Here is a 15,020-nt window from a genome sequence, read left to right as displayed (position 1 = left end):
TCATCAACTGGAATAATACAATAAATATATAACTAGTCAGGAAAAAAGTGTGGATGTACTATGCGGCCCACATTTATTTTCTTTCTTTCAAATATTTGACTCCATCTCTATCAGGGCCACATGCTGCACAAGTAATAAATTATTGACCAGACCCTTGATCAACAATGACACGTGGCAAAAGGGCCAAAAAGATACTGTGTCTATATGGACAACATGGCTTGAAAAACAAAAAGAAGAGAATAGTCATATTTTTGAAAAAATAGGGCAGCTACATATAATATTTACAGGCTGAACTATGCTTCTACTTACCCAGGTTGTTTCTTTCCGCAGGACTGGCACTACTCCACTGTGGAAACATGGCTTTCTTATGACGGTCATAGTACAAATCAGACCCGGTCTCCACAACTCAGGCCTCTCCTGAACCAAAATTATTAACCTCTCAACGTCAATTGGCCGAGGCATCACTGCTTGCTTGAGAGCTTGCTGCGCACAGGACTGTTTTGTTCCTTCTCTGCCCACGTTGCACACAAACACTTCCTGGTTTTTGTTCAAAAGTCCTAATGTGCTTTGCAACACTGCGTGAATAACGCGCTGGACACGGATGATACAAGTGTTCAGCGTGTTGTTTTCACTCAACCATACACTTCTATGGGTGAGTGCTATGCGCAAACACGCACCAATATAGGACATGCAGAGTTTCACGCAACGCACTCATTCTGCGTGAAAAATCACGCATGTGTGAATGGCCCCATTGAAAACAATGGTTTCCGTCTAATGTGCGTTGTTTCAACGCACAGCACACGGACGTGATTCACACTCGTGTGAATGGGGCCTAAGAAGATGATACAATGGTCTGTCCATTACTGAGCTCAATTCCCTTAATACCCGTGGATGAATGCCGTCTGGGCCAGGGGCTTTATAAATATTTAATTTGCTCAGACAGCTGTACTTCCTCCTGTGTTAAGCAGGTAATATTGGGTGGGGAACCTTTGTCACTGTCCCCCTGAATATCTGGCACTGGGAGCTCATCAGTAAACACCGAGCAAAAGTACACGTTTAATATCTCCACCCTCTTTGTCCTCTAGAATTATATTCCCATGCTCATCTTTAACTCTTTCAGGCCCAAGCTCATTTTGGCCTTCAGGACCAGCCCCATTTTTTCAAATCGGACGTGTCATTTTATATGGTAATAACTCTGGAATGCTTTTACCTATCCAAGTGATTCTGAGATTGTTTTATTGTGACATATTGTACTTTATGTTAGTGGAAAAAGTTTGGTCAATAAATTTATTGCTTATTTGTGAAAAACACCAAAATTGAAAGAAAATTTGCAAAAATAAATGTCTTTTTAATTTTAACTGTATCGGCTTGTAAAACAGATAGTAATACCACACAAAATAATGAATATTTCACATATTCCATATGTCTACTTTATGTTTGCATCAATTTTTGAACATTTTATTTTTCTAGGACATTACATTACAAGGCATAGAACTTAAACAGCAATTTCACATTTTCAAGAAAATTTTAAAAGGCTATTTTTTCAAGGACCAGTTCAGTTCTGAAGTGGATTTGAGGGCCTTATATACTAGATAGATCCCATAAATCACCGCATTTTAAAAACTGCACCCCTCAAAGTATTCAAAACAGCATTCAGAAAGTTTCTTAACCCTTTAAGCGTTTCACAAGAATTAAAGCAAAGTAGAGGGGAAATTTACAAATCTATTTTTTTTTACCGAAATTCATTTGTAATACATTTTTTTTTTAACACAGAAGGTTTTCCCAGAGAAACGTAACTCAATATCTATTGCCCAGATTCTGCACTTTTTAGAAATATCCGACATGTGGCCCTAGTATGCTAATGGTATGAAACACAGGCCTCAGAAGCAAAGGAGCACCTAGAGATTTTGGGGCCTCCTTTTGTTAGAATATATTTTAGGCACCATGTTTGAAGAGGTCTTGTGGTGCCAAAACAGTGGAAACTCCCCAAAAGCGACACAGTTTGGGAAACTACACACCTTAAGGAATTTATCTAGGAGTATAGTTAGCATCTTGACCCCACAGGTCTTTTTCTATATCTATTGTAATTAGTCTGTGAAAATGAAAATCTACTTTTTTTCTGAAAAAAACATAGAAATGTTTAATTTTTACAAGGAATAAAGAACAAAATGCACCCCAAAACGTGCAAAGCTATTTCTCCCGATTACGGCAATACCCCATATGTGGTAATAAACTGCTTTTCTGACCCACGGCAGAGCTCTGAATGGAAGGAGCGCTGTTTGGCTTTGGGAGGTCAAATTTAGCCGGTATAGTTTTCGGAGTCACAAAGCCCTTGAGGTACCAAAACAGTGGAAACAACCCAAAACGGTCCCCATTTGGGAATCTACACCCCTGAAGGAACCTTTCTAGGGATATGGTGAGCATTTAGACTACACAGTTCTTTTGTCGAATTTATTAGAATTAGGCCGTGAAAATGAATATCAACATTTTTTTCCACTAAAATGTTGAATTTTTTCTTTTTCACAAGGGATAAAGGAGAAAAAGCACCCAATGGTTTGTAAATCAATTTTTTCCGAGTATGGCAATACCCCATGTGGTCATAAATGTTTGTTTTATTAGAAATTAGTTAACCGTTTCAGGACTTTTTAATTTTAGTTTTGAAGATTCTAGTGACACCATTTAAAGTACCATTTAATGATCATTAGATCGCTGGTACAATACACTGCAAAACTAATGTATTGCAGTATAATGTCATTTTTACAGGCTCCTGTAACAGCGCCATCGCTGTTCCTGTCCGTTAGTTCCAGGCGTCAGCTGTAATACACAGCTGACACCTGCAGCATATTGAGCAGGCTCAGTGCATATATACCCCCCCCCCCGCACCACAACATGCTATTAAGTCGTGGTGCGCAAAGGGGTTAATGCGCAGCGGATGGTGCAAAGTGAAAATTACTAATTTCCACTGATATGCCATTTTAGTGCACAATATGTTGTGCCCAGTTTGTGCCACTGAAGACAAATACCTCATACAATGTTGAGCGGCTTCTCCCGGGTATAAAATGTCATACATGTGGACGTAAACTGCTGTTTGGGCACGCTGTGGGGCTCAGAAGGGAGGGAGCGCCATTTGGTTTTCAGAGTGCAGATTTATTTTGCATGGTAGTAGTTCTGTTTGGGGTTTTACGTGTATTTCAGTTTATAATGTGGGGGCATCTGTAAGCTGTGCAGACTACATCAGGGGCATAATAAGAGGGTATAATAATACGGTAAACAAATAATAATTCATAGATATGTGGCTGGTGTCGCACTGATAAATAGTGCCCAATCTTATCTGCTTTCGGAATGCTCTGCACCATTTGGGTCGCTATATTCTGAGAGCCAGAACTTTAACTTTTCCCTTTTTTTTTTTTTACAGTGTTCACCGTGCGCGATAAAGGACATTATACTGTATTCTGCGGGTCGATATGATTACGGCGATACCAAATGTATTATAGTTTTTTTGTTATGTTTTGTAGCGTTTGCGCAATAAATTCACTTTTATATAAAATTATTTATTTTTTGTGTCACCATATTCTGAGAGCGATAACTTTTTTATTTTTCAGTCCAAAAAGCTTTGTAAGGGTTTGTTTTTTTCTAAATGGGTTGAGGTTTTTATTGGTACTATTTTGAGGCACATGCAACTTTTTGACCAGTTTTTATTCTAGATTTTGGGAGGGGTGGTGACCCAAAAAATTGTGATTCTGGCATTGCTTTTTTACTTTTCTTTTTTTGCGGTGTTCACCGTGCGGGAAAAATAATATAGTTTGGGTCGTTATGAACGCGGTGATATCAAATATGTGTACTTCAACGTTTTCATTTTTTTTTACTATAATAAAAGACTTATAGGAAAAAAAGCTGTTTTTTGTAACTTATTTTTACACTTTTATAAAACATTTTTATTACCTTTTTTTTTTCTTTTTACTTGAAGACCTGCAACACGGATAGATGCTAATTATAGCAGCTATCAGTGCTGCAGGTCTTCAAGTAAAAAAAAAAAAGGTAATAAAAATGTTTTTTAAAAGTGTACCTAGGTGGTGTAACGTATTATAAACCGGAAGCCTATCAGGACCAGCCTCTGGTTGATACAGCAAACTGGTCGGGAAGCGGTGAAGAGGGCCAATATAAAATCAGAATTTTTCTTTTTGGCATATATTTCTAAAAAAAAAATTGGATTCATTTTAATGTCAGCGATTTTTTTTTCTATAGATAACTTTGCTAACTTGATTCCATCTTTACATTTTCTATTAAGATCTTTAGCAGCTTTCATGTCTTGAACTGCTGTGGAAAAATGAAATAGAAAGAAAATTGGTGTTTGTGTTCTACGGGCAAGAGAAGTTATACCGAAAGACAGTTTAAGGTCAAACACAAGCCTCTTAAAGGGGTGCTCCAAGAGAAAAACACACAAACCTGCCAGCATAAAATATAATTAAATAAAAATAAAAAAAAAGGTTATTTTTTAAACTCTTGGACAATATCTCTTTTCTCAAAATTTTTGATTCATCTGTCTGTGAATCCAGAGTGCACTAGAGGACTTATACATATATACATACACACACACTACATATATATAACATGTACATTATCCGCAGACAGCATTCATATAAACACACACACACACTACATTACATGTACATTATTTATACAAACTGTATGTAACATGTACATTATATATGACCCTCTATGATACATGGCCACAGACCTGTGATGCAATTGGTCCAATTGTAGAGAACTCCTTACACATATGCAGTTCTATTCTGGCTAAGCCCTCATGCACACAGCCGTGCCCGTAATCACGACCCGCGATTGCGGGTGCAGCCGCTCTTTTGGCCCGTTCTCCCATACAAAGTGTGGGAGCACGGCCTGTAAAAAGCAAAAGATAGGACATGTCTTATCTTTTGCGGTACACTTCTACGGCGCAGACACCTATCCGTAGCGATGCGGAAAAGTGTCTGCGGCCAATAGAACCACATGGGTCCATAGTTGCGGACCGTAATACGGTCCGCCATTATGGATAATTTTTACTTAGGCCCCATGAACACGACCGTAAAAATTTTCGGTAATTCTCCATATCAGTAGCGATGCGGACTGTATTACGACCAACAACACGATTGTAAAAATTCCCCGTAATTGCGGATCGTAATACGGTTCGCAATTACAGACTCATGCTCTTCTATTGGCCGCGGACACCTTTCTGCATCGCTACGGATACAGAGAATTCATGTCCATGCACATGACCGTAAAAAATATCCGTAATTGCAGACCGTAATGCGGTCTGCAATTACGGACCCATGCGGTTCTATTGGCCACAGACACATTTCCGCATCGCTACGGATTGGTGTCCATGTCGTAGAAATGTACCGTCCTATCCTTTGCTTTTTATGGGCCGTGCTCCCATACTTTGTATGGGAGAACGGGCCGAAAATGCGTGCTGCGGCCCGCGGTGCCAACAATCGGGCCAATTGCGGTCTGTGATTACAGGCACGGCTGTGTGCATGAGGCCTTAGTGGTGGCTAATCTGTCGCCAGGGTGCGGGCTGCTGATTGAAGCAGTGAGAACTACACTGTGTAGGACACATGCTGTTGAGCGGGGGATGATTGGGCATACACTGCGCCTCTTTTCTACATCTAGAGATCTGTGAGTTCGGTCGCCTCCCGTCACGGAGCTCTCCCCAGCTGCACTGACCTCTGACTTTTGGGTAATATTGGCGCGGTGATCAAGGAGATAATACAAGCGCTTGTATCAGAGATGAGCTCCAAGAGACACCCTAATACATGGTGCATCTGCTAGTCACAATTTTTTTTTTAAAACATTCTACATGGCGGGCTATTTGCAAGTGGTGACATGACTTTAAATTGTTCTCGCCATTTGCAAATTCTGGTACGCATTTGCCACCACCATTTTAGACGCCACCTGGAGCCTTGCAAATAAATAGATAAAAGGAGAAACTGGCAAGAGATTTTTTAAATATAGAAGTCGAAATAGAAAATACTGAGAATTTAATAGTAGATTGAAATAAAAAGACACAAGCTTCTATACATCTGAAAATGATCAGTTAATTCATAAACAACAGGAATGGATACATAACAATAAATCTTATAGAGCGTCTGGCACGGCGATTCACATCATTTGTACTGTGCATATTGAGCAGTTCTGGGTCAGGAAAGTACAAGTTTATTATCAGAGTGCAGCTTGTGGTATCACTGCTTGGCCTTCTTGACAATTGTACCTACAGCAGAGATGACGGTAGTTTTTGAGCCACTTGCGCTAGTGGTTACTGTGACGACAGAAGGCAGGGTGGCAGTGGTGGTGAGGATAGTAGGCTGGGAAACGGTGGTCATTGGTATGGCAGAGTCCCACTTGCTCTTCCTTTTTTGTGCATCTGTAGTAATCATTGCATTATAATGAGAAAACAAAAGTATATCTTCATTTCTGCTTTAGTTCTTATAGTTAAAGAGTCTCTGTCACCACATTATAAGTGGCCTATCTTGTACATAATGTGATCGGCGCTGTCATGGAGATTACAGCAGTGTTTTTTATTTAGAAAAACGATAATTTTTGACAGAGTTATGACCTATTTTAGCTTTATGCTAATGACTTTCTTAATAGACAACTGGGCGTGTTTTACTTTTTGACCAAGTGGGCGTTTTAAAGAGAAGTGTACAACGCTGACCAATCAGCTTCATACACTTCTCTCCATTCATTTACTTTGCACATAGCGATCTTACTAGATCACTATGTGCAGCCACATACACTAACGGTACTGAAGTGTCCTGAGAGTTAATAGACATCACCTCCAGCCGGGACGTGATGTCTATTCACAATCCTGACACTTCGCTAACATTTGTGTGGGATTTACAGCACAGCAAGCGTAATCTCGCGAGATTATGCTGTAAATGACAGCCCAGCGTGATCTCGATGTGCTGTACTGTAAGTCACACACAAACGTTACCGAAGTGTCAGGATTGTAAATAGACATCCCGTCCTGGCTGGTAGTGATGTCTATTCACTCTCAGGACACTTCAGTAACGTTAATGTGTGCGTATGTGGCTGCACATAGTGATCTTACTCGATCACTATGTGCTGACTAAATGAATTGGTCTGATTGGTCAGCGTCATACACTTCTCTCCACAATGCCCACTTGGTCAAAGAGGAAAACACGCCCAGTTGTCCATTAAGAAAGTCATTAGCATAAAGGTAAAATAGGTCATAACTCAGTCAAAAATGATCATTTTTCTAAATAAAAAAAACGCTGCTGTAATCTACATTACAGCGCCGATCACATTATGTACAATATAGGCCACTTATAATGTGGTGACAGAGCCTCTTTAAGAATTCAGACACTCAATAGGGACTCACCTGTCGCTGTAGTAGTTGTGCTTGTTGTCCCAGTTGGTGCGCTGGTAGTTGTACCTTTCTTAGTGCCAGTCACAAACTCAATCTGATAGAAAGAAGTGAATGGGGGTAACATTAAAAAACAGAAAAAAAAAGTTTATTAGGCACAAATCATTAAAATGTCACCATGTGTCATCCATACTTTTACACAGAACTGTAGGTAACCTACTGTGTTATCTTAAAGCTGTTGTGGAAGACTAAAAAAATGGGTTTGATTTTTTCCCCAGAAGCAACGCCACTCTTGTCCGTGCACTATGTCTGGCAGTTTAGCCCCATTCACTCATGGAGTCATTATTACATGCATAAACTGCACGCAGAAAATTACCTTTGTTCGTTCTTTTTTTGCTTTTTCCAGTTTATCCATTTCGATCTTCTGAGATTTTGCTGCAATAAAAAGAACAATGGAGCTAGGTAAAATCATAATGATCCGTTGCAGCCATATTGAGTCAGATGCAATGGAGGGGTCTCAGGTATTGTTTAAAACAAGAAGAAATTAAATAGAAACCACCACCACCTAATAATATTACACCTTCCGTATTTAGCATCAGGAGTGTGCAGCCACTGAAATCACATTTCCCGTATTTTGACCAGACATTATGAAAGACCAACAGTCCAGCAAGTATAGAATGTGCACAATTATTGGAGACTTAAGTCCCTTTGACACGGGCCAACTATCAGGCAAATGAGCGTTCACAGAAAGCTCGTTCCCAGTCATTGCCCTGTGTACACAGGGCAACCATCAGCCTGTGAACAAGCAAATGCTCATTTCATTGGCTGATTGTATAGTTTATGCTGCAAGAAATATTATCGTTGGCAGCAGCACATCTTCCTGTGTAAATAGAGATGTGCCGCCAACATGATAGATGTGTATGGTGATGAGCAATCGTAGTAACGTTCGCTTGTCCCCATGAAAAGGAGCAAACGAGCTCCGATCAACGAGCTGTCTCTTTGATCGGCGCTCATTTAAAAGGCCCATATGGTTAAGGTAAGGGAGAGGTGTGACTACTGTATAGCTATAGTAGATCTGTGCTAAGCAGTCCAGTAGTGCAGAAGTAAACATGTCTGACTGACTACTTCCATACTTAACATATCTAACATAAGTGTACATTTATTTTTTTATTCTTTATTTAAAAAGTGTTTACATTTTTCCCAGTATATCAATGGTTCAAGGTAGGGCTGGGTGATCAAATTAATTTGATTAACCCGCCCTCAAGGTCTCCAACTATTCTGTTTTTGAACAGAATCGTCAAACCTATTCCCTAGTTGCATCATGCTGCAGGAGGAAGCTCTACCTTGCCGCCTCGTCACCTGCCTGGGCATCCCGTCGGAGAAGCTGCGCCCCATCGCCTTATCTGCTCCCTGTTCTGTCCCGGCTCTGTCACGTCTCACACGACTGTGATCAGGTACGTGAAAAACGGCCCGTGTGTCGTCGCCTGGATTTCCTGGCCCGATTACGGTACATGTGAATGGGACTTCTGGCATCAAAGTCATAGATGGTGCTAGGGGTTCCTGCTTCCCCACGGAACTACAGCTCTGTACTGAACAAAATGATACAGAACAGAACAGTAGTTCCGTGGGTAAGCACGGACACCTAGTATAGCGCCACCCACCTGCTGTAGATAGCGCCACTGTAGCTCCCTCTAAGAGTGGAATGCCCAACAAGAGCGTTGGCAACATCTGGCCGGGGATTCCGCTCCAGAAGGAGCCCCAGTCAATATATGGACAGTGACTCTGGGCTCCCTCTAGAAGCAGATCTCTGACAAGATCTCTGGCCGGGGACCCCTGTCCTGGGAAAGCCCTTTACATCACTGCTTGTATGTGGACAGTGACATCAGGGGCTGCTCCTGGAGAAGAATCCCTGGCCAGAGAATTGCTGACGCTCTGGCCAGGGATTCTGCTCTTAGAGGGAGCCCCTGATGTCACTGTCTCTCTAGGAGCGGAATCCCTGTCCACTGTGTCGGCAACGATCTGGCCAGCGATTCGGCTCCAAGAGAGAGCTACAGTGGTGCTATCTAGAGGGTGGAGTGATGCTTTCTACAGGGGCACTGTGGCACTGTCTGTGTGGGCACTATTTACCGGGCCATTGCGGCACTATCGACATGGGCGCTGTGGTGTTTTCAGGGGGTTTGGACAAAAAAAACCCTGACAAAAAGTTTTATTAACAGCCATGAAAAACGGATGGCAAACAGATGACAACCGGTAATTAAAAACGGACAGATGGACTGGAAATGGACAAAAATTTGGAGACACACTGAAGCATAACAGCCATGAAAAACAGAGTTAATCAGTTTTTAATGGCCAATTTTTTCCACTGTTGTGTGAATGTAGCCTAAATGACTGATGCCAGGAGTCCCGTTCACATGTACTATGATCAGGCTGGGAAATTCAGCTGACACACGGACCAGTTTTCACAGCCCAATCACAGTCATGTCAATCCAGCCTTAATGCCATTTACTGAAAAACACCATCGTGGGGCCGGTGCTGCACAGTGTCCTGCCCAGACTTCAGACACTATAATATAATCCCTCCCCAAATCCTATCTGCCTGGCCCTGCTGCAATTTAGACTGCTCTCGTCTACAATGTCAGAGACCAGCTGAGGAGGTGACAGTCATCTTTCCATTTGTATTTTTAAAAAAAAGTATTTGCAGAGGTTAAAAGTTGTTAAGTTACGTATAATTATTATAGTAATATATGTTAAAAAAGTTATTTATATAAGGAAAAAAATAACAAAAATAATTTATGAAATGATCTCTTGGTATTTTTTTCAGTTTATTTAACAGTAATAAGAAAAAAAGAGATTCAAATCGAAAAAGCTTTGTAATATACTTCATTACAGATAAATCCCTCCTCCCCACTCTCTCAGGGGCTTCCGTAACTCCCATACAATGCACATGCACAGCTATCTCTTCATTCATTCTCTGCCTGGATGCAGCGTCCGAGGGGGGAAAAAAAAAATCTGTCCTTGTCACGTGATGCTTGCACTTGGGAATGCTTTGTTGTCATACAGTTATCAGAGCAGTGTTCCTATTCCTTTTAAACTTCCAACATTGAAAAACATCTGCCAATCTAGTATCTCCACTAATCCAGAAGATAAACACGTACCTGGGTGACTACTATACGTATTATACAGAATTTAAAGTGTAACTGTTGTTTCAGGTGTACATGAAGGAATAAACACTATTTGACCACAATAGCACTTGTATTTTTCAGCAGCTTTGCCCCTGCAGGCTCCATCATGCTCCATCGCTAATTGTTACGTTTCCCTGAACTCTGTTCCAGATTGGGAGGAGACTAGCTACTATAATGTCTCCCATACACAGCACACACAGAGAAGAGGAGACCCTGCTCCCTTATTTCTCTCGCTCTCTCTCACAAACACAAGCAGCAGCATGGAGGACATTATACAGCAGCAATGAGAAGTGTTGCTGTGAACCTAGCAATGGGGTGAAATAGTAGAACAGTTACTAAAAGCAGCATTGTCTGTGTGTTTCCTCACTACAGGCATCTATGGGCGGCAATCTCTCTGAGATTAATTTTCAGTCTTCATCACTGCCCAACTGAAGACGGATTTTACCAGTGAATTTAGATGAGTGACCAACTACAGTGTGTGCATAAAGAAGGGGAGAGGGATGAGGTGTGTGATAAGTGGAGAAATAGGCATTTTTCTGTAATAAATAATATTAAAAAGTTTCTTATTTACCCTTGTACTATTGCTTTATGGAGAAATTGTTATTTTATCATTAGATAAGGGTTAAAGCCACAGATTTGTAACTAAAATCAAATACATTACATCAATATATTAAGAAATAGTGGGACAAACACTATACTTTGACGAGAACATACGTGTGGTTTAGCATGAGTGCAAAACTGAATCCTGCATTTAGTGCATTAAATTGTAATAGAATGCGTGAGCACGTACCAAGAGCCTCATAATAGGAATCTTCTGGCCACCCATGAGGATCAAACATATCCTGTAAAAGACGGTAAAGACCAATCAGACAAAGGCAATGCATTGTTATATTGCCCGTGAAATGGATCAACAAAGCCCATAGCTGCCTGTTTCTATTTCTCATTATTCTGACATAATTGGCAAAAGGAATAGAGGGAAGTCTGTATAAAATAGTTTACACTTGCCTACAAGAGAACATGTTATTGCATTGGAAGGAATGCTGCAAGCAATTTGTCAGGAAGATCCCTAATCATACTGGTGACTGCACTAAAAAATAAGCCACCACGTTCCTTCTTGGACATGAAATGAAGTGCAGCATGTAATGGGGACTGCTGCACAAACCCTGGGGCACTTTACATATTTTTTCTACCTCCCTCCGTTATTTAGATATCGGTGCCGTTATATTTGGCGCCCGATATTTAAATAACCCCCTGAACGATCAACGAGGCGTGTACTGGCAAGTGGGCGTGTTACTATGGCTGTGACACTGTCCAATCAGATATGGACAGTGTTATAGCAAGAGCGAGGAGAGAGAGTGGGCTCGTGCACGCTCTCACGCTTCAGCTTTCAAGGTCAGTCTTCTGCCGAACTGGCAAGGGGGCGTGTCACTGCTACGGACAGTGTAAGAGCTGTGGAGAGGAGAGCGCGCATGCGCATCTCTCTGTCCGTAGCAGTGACACGCCCCCTTGCCAGTTCGGCAGAAGACTGACCTTGAAAGTTGAAGCGTGAGAGCGTGCACGCGCCCACTCTCTCTCCTCGCTCTCACACTGTCCATATCTGATTGGACAGTGTCACAGCCATAGTAACACGCCCCCTTGACAGTTCAGGGGGGTTATTTAAATATAGGCTTCCCTCCTATGAGCTAGAGCAGAAAGCAGCTACCACCGGCTCTCCCTCTGCTAGACCCAGCTGGTCAACGTATTATATGGTCGCCCATTCATTTGAAACGCTGCCACGTGATACTACAGATGTATGTCTGGTTGCAGCTTCACCCTGCAAGAACAGCTGATCACCAGTGGTCTCAGAAAGGGTTATAAGGTGATCATTGAATCAGATTCCTGTGAAAAAAGGGGTTGTCTTCATGAGACAACCCCTTTAAGTCAAGTTGCCCAATTGCTTCGAAAAGATGTGATGTACCATTTGTCCCCAAGAACCATACATCACAGGCATCTCTCACTCACCTTAGGATAATTAGTGCCAAGTTCATCAATGGAACAAAATTGGATGAGCTTTTCATAAATACTAGGAAAAAAAAAAAAGATAGTCCACCATAAGTAAAGATAAGTTAGACGGTCATAGTTTGTCTTTACCAGTAATGGACCGTATAAATCCTAGCAATCAACTGAAATCTTTCCTTCTGAGGCCTGTACTACTTGCTGCTGTCCTCACCTGGGATTTCTGAATTCCTTTTTCTTCTGGATAATTTGATTCATGTCTGTTCCTTCTTTTAGCTTTCTTTCATACAATTTGTGAATTTTCTCCTAAAACGAGACGGTTCACATATGTTCATAAATAATTGGATTTTTGTACTTACCTGTAGAATCCCTTTATCGTTGAACTCACTCGGGGACACAATATCTTGTGTATAGGCCCCTGTCGCTAGGAGGCTGACACTAGGTTTAATTACTCGGTTACGTAACTCGACCATGTAACCAGGAAGTGTCCGGGAAACAGCGGAGCCGGGTAAGATAGAACGGGGTTTAGGGGGCCCCGTTCTCGAGCCCGCACCTATCTGACATTTATGACATATCCTGTGGACGTCATAAACATCCTTCATGGGAAGACCCCTATAAATGCCGCGGTCGCTAGTGACCGTGGCATTCAACAGCGCCATCGCTGTTCCTCACCGTTAGAGCAGCGCGTCACCTGTAAAACACAGCTGACACCTGCAGTGTATGGAGCAGGCTTCGCACGTGAGCCCGCTCTGCTCCAAACATCATCCCCTCCCCGCTCCATGATGTGCCGACACATCACGGGTCGGGAAGGGGTTAAGTAAGAAGCGGTCAGGGGGCCCGGCGCTGCCGGGTCCCTTGACTGTCGACTAAGACGCAAGGACTTTTGAGCAAGATTTATTCTTGCTAAAAACGGCGTCTTATAGTCCGAATAATATGATAGTTAACGGTTATTTGCTAAAACGCATAGACGTTTCAGTTAATATATTTGGAAGCAGAGTTTTCTGTATGCTAGATATGATTTTGTATGGAAGCTATAAAGGGCATGCTCCTGCCTGCACAGCTCTGAGGGGTTTGACAGATGAGCCGCCTCGGTGGCCTTTCACACCTACATTCTGCATTCCTCACAGACATACGTGGCCTCTATACACCAACAATATTGTATTCACAAAGTGCAGGATATAGGGGGATAGTGGACTTGTTTTTAAGATGAGGCTGCAGCTTTGTCCTTGAACATTACCTGTAGGTTATTAGAACAGCGGCCGGGCGGTTCTGGAGGAATTCTGATGTCATCTGGAGACATGTTTCGTACTCTCTCTGAGAAAGATGCTGAACATACAAAAATATACATGAATGTCAAAGAGTGATCTGAATGCACACCCATTCCTTTATAGTGAGGTATGGACACAAAGGAGTTAACAGATGCTGGGCAAGAAACATGACATTTTAGTGCTGCCAAGTCGCTGGATTAATTCTGCTGTTTTGATGTGGGGGAGGGCAGGCAGACACGCCACCGCTTATTCTTGCTGCTTCTGGCTGCTCTGATGGCTTTTGCACCCACCACCCCCTTTTCCAATGCAAGGGAACAATTGCTCTCTGTGTGGCAAATAACTTCTCGGAAAGCTATTCATCAGGTGTTACAACTCAACAATACAGTACGCTCTACGATGACCGGAATCATTACAATATTTCAGGTTTGTAATCTTATATGATTAACCAAATTGCCGATATGTTTGCAGTTCAAAGGAATGACGGGCAGCACTGCAAATGGACTGTCACTTTACTCAATTAGTAAAGTTAATTAATGAGGTTCTATCAAGACTATAGGAGGAGACCTTCCCGCATACACACAAAAGAACAGTGTATGAGACAGAGAGAGGGTATAAAAACACAAGAAAACGGAGAGCGAAAAGCCTTGGATTGTTCGGCACCCCAAAGGGCATAGGGTGTGCAGCAATGGCCTGCTCAGATAGGCTGCCAGTGACAGAACAAAGGCACACACTCTTTCTGTAAAAGCCAAGAATTCAGCAATGGAAAAACCACAAAATGGACTGGGCAGTTGCAGCTTTATGTTTAGTGGCAAAAGCTGCTTCACAATATGAGCAAATGTAAGAAGGGCACAGGTTATGTGATCTCACTACCTGGCATTTCAGTCTTTGTTGGGACTCCTCGAATTACGAATAGGGTAGATCTTACATACTCCACATTGTGGAGCAATAGCAGTGCCTACGCAAGATCACCCATCTATAGAACACAATATAACATACAAAAAGTTTGTACATCCGCACTACACATACAATAAATGTGCCCTGGGGTTAAGGGATTCCTGAGAGTCTGCTGGTTGGGGTGGGGTCAGAACACACCCTAGTACTGTCATATCCGTGAGTTAAAACCTCTAGTGTGTCATCTTACGTTAAAGTTTAGAGTTAGGCCAGGATCCAACATGAAATTATTAACTCAGCCAAA

At 41.9% G+C, this 15,020-nt stretch overlaps 1 protein-coding gene across 2 annotated transcripts in view; it reads right to left on the bottom strand.

Annotated features, from left to right (window-relative positions):
* Nucleotides 1-6,020: 6,020 nt before the first annotated feature.
* SAP30BP (SAP30 binding protein) overlaps nt 6,021-15,020 on the bottom strand; it is a 56,439-nt gene continuing 47,439 nt past the window's right edge. For both annotated transcript variants that reach the window (XM_075846049.1, XM_075846050.1), the window contains 7 exons: nt 13,795-13,883; nt 12,772-12,863; nt 12,564-12,624; nt 11,353-11,404; nt 7,758-7,816; nt 7,397-7,478; nt 6,021-6,418 (listed from right to left, as the gene is read on the bottom strand). In XM_075846049.1, the coding sequence (XP_075702164.1) occupies nt 6,237-6,418; nt 7,397-7,478; nt 7,758-7,816; nt 11,353-11,404; nt 12,564-12,624; nt 12,772-12,863; nt 13,795-13,883 (617 nt within the window). In that variant the 3' untranslated portion in view covers nt 6,021-6,236. The remainder of the gene's footprint in view (nt 6,419-7,396; nt 7,479-7,757; nt 7,817-11,352; nt 11,405-12,563; nt 12,625-12,771; nt 12,864-13,794; nt 13,884-15,020) is intronic.

Source organism: Rhinoderma darwinii, chromosome 13 (genome assembly GCF_050947455.1).
Source record: "Rhinoderma darwinii isolate aRhiDar2 chromosome 13, aRhiDar2.hap1, whole genome shotgun sequence".
Taxonomy (NCBI): domain Eukaryota; kingdom Metazoa; phylum Chordata; class Amphibia; order Anura; family Rhinodermatidae; genus Rhinoderma; species Rhinoderma darwinii.
Note: the sequence above shows the minus strand (reverse complement) of the source record. Positions and strands in the feature narration are given on the sequence as shown.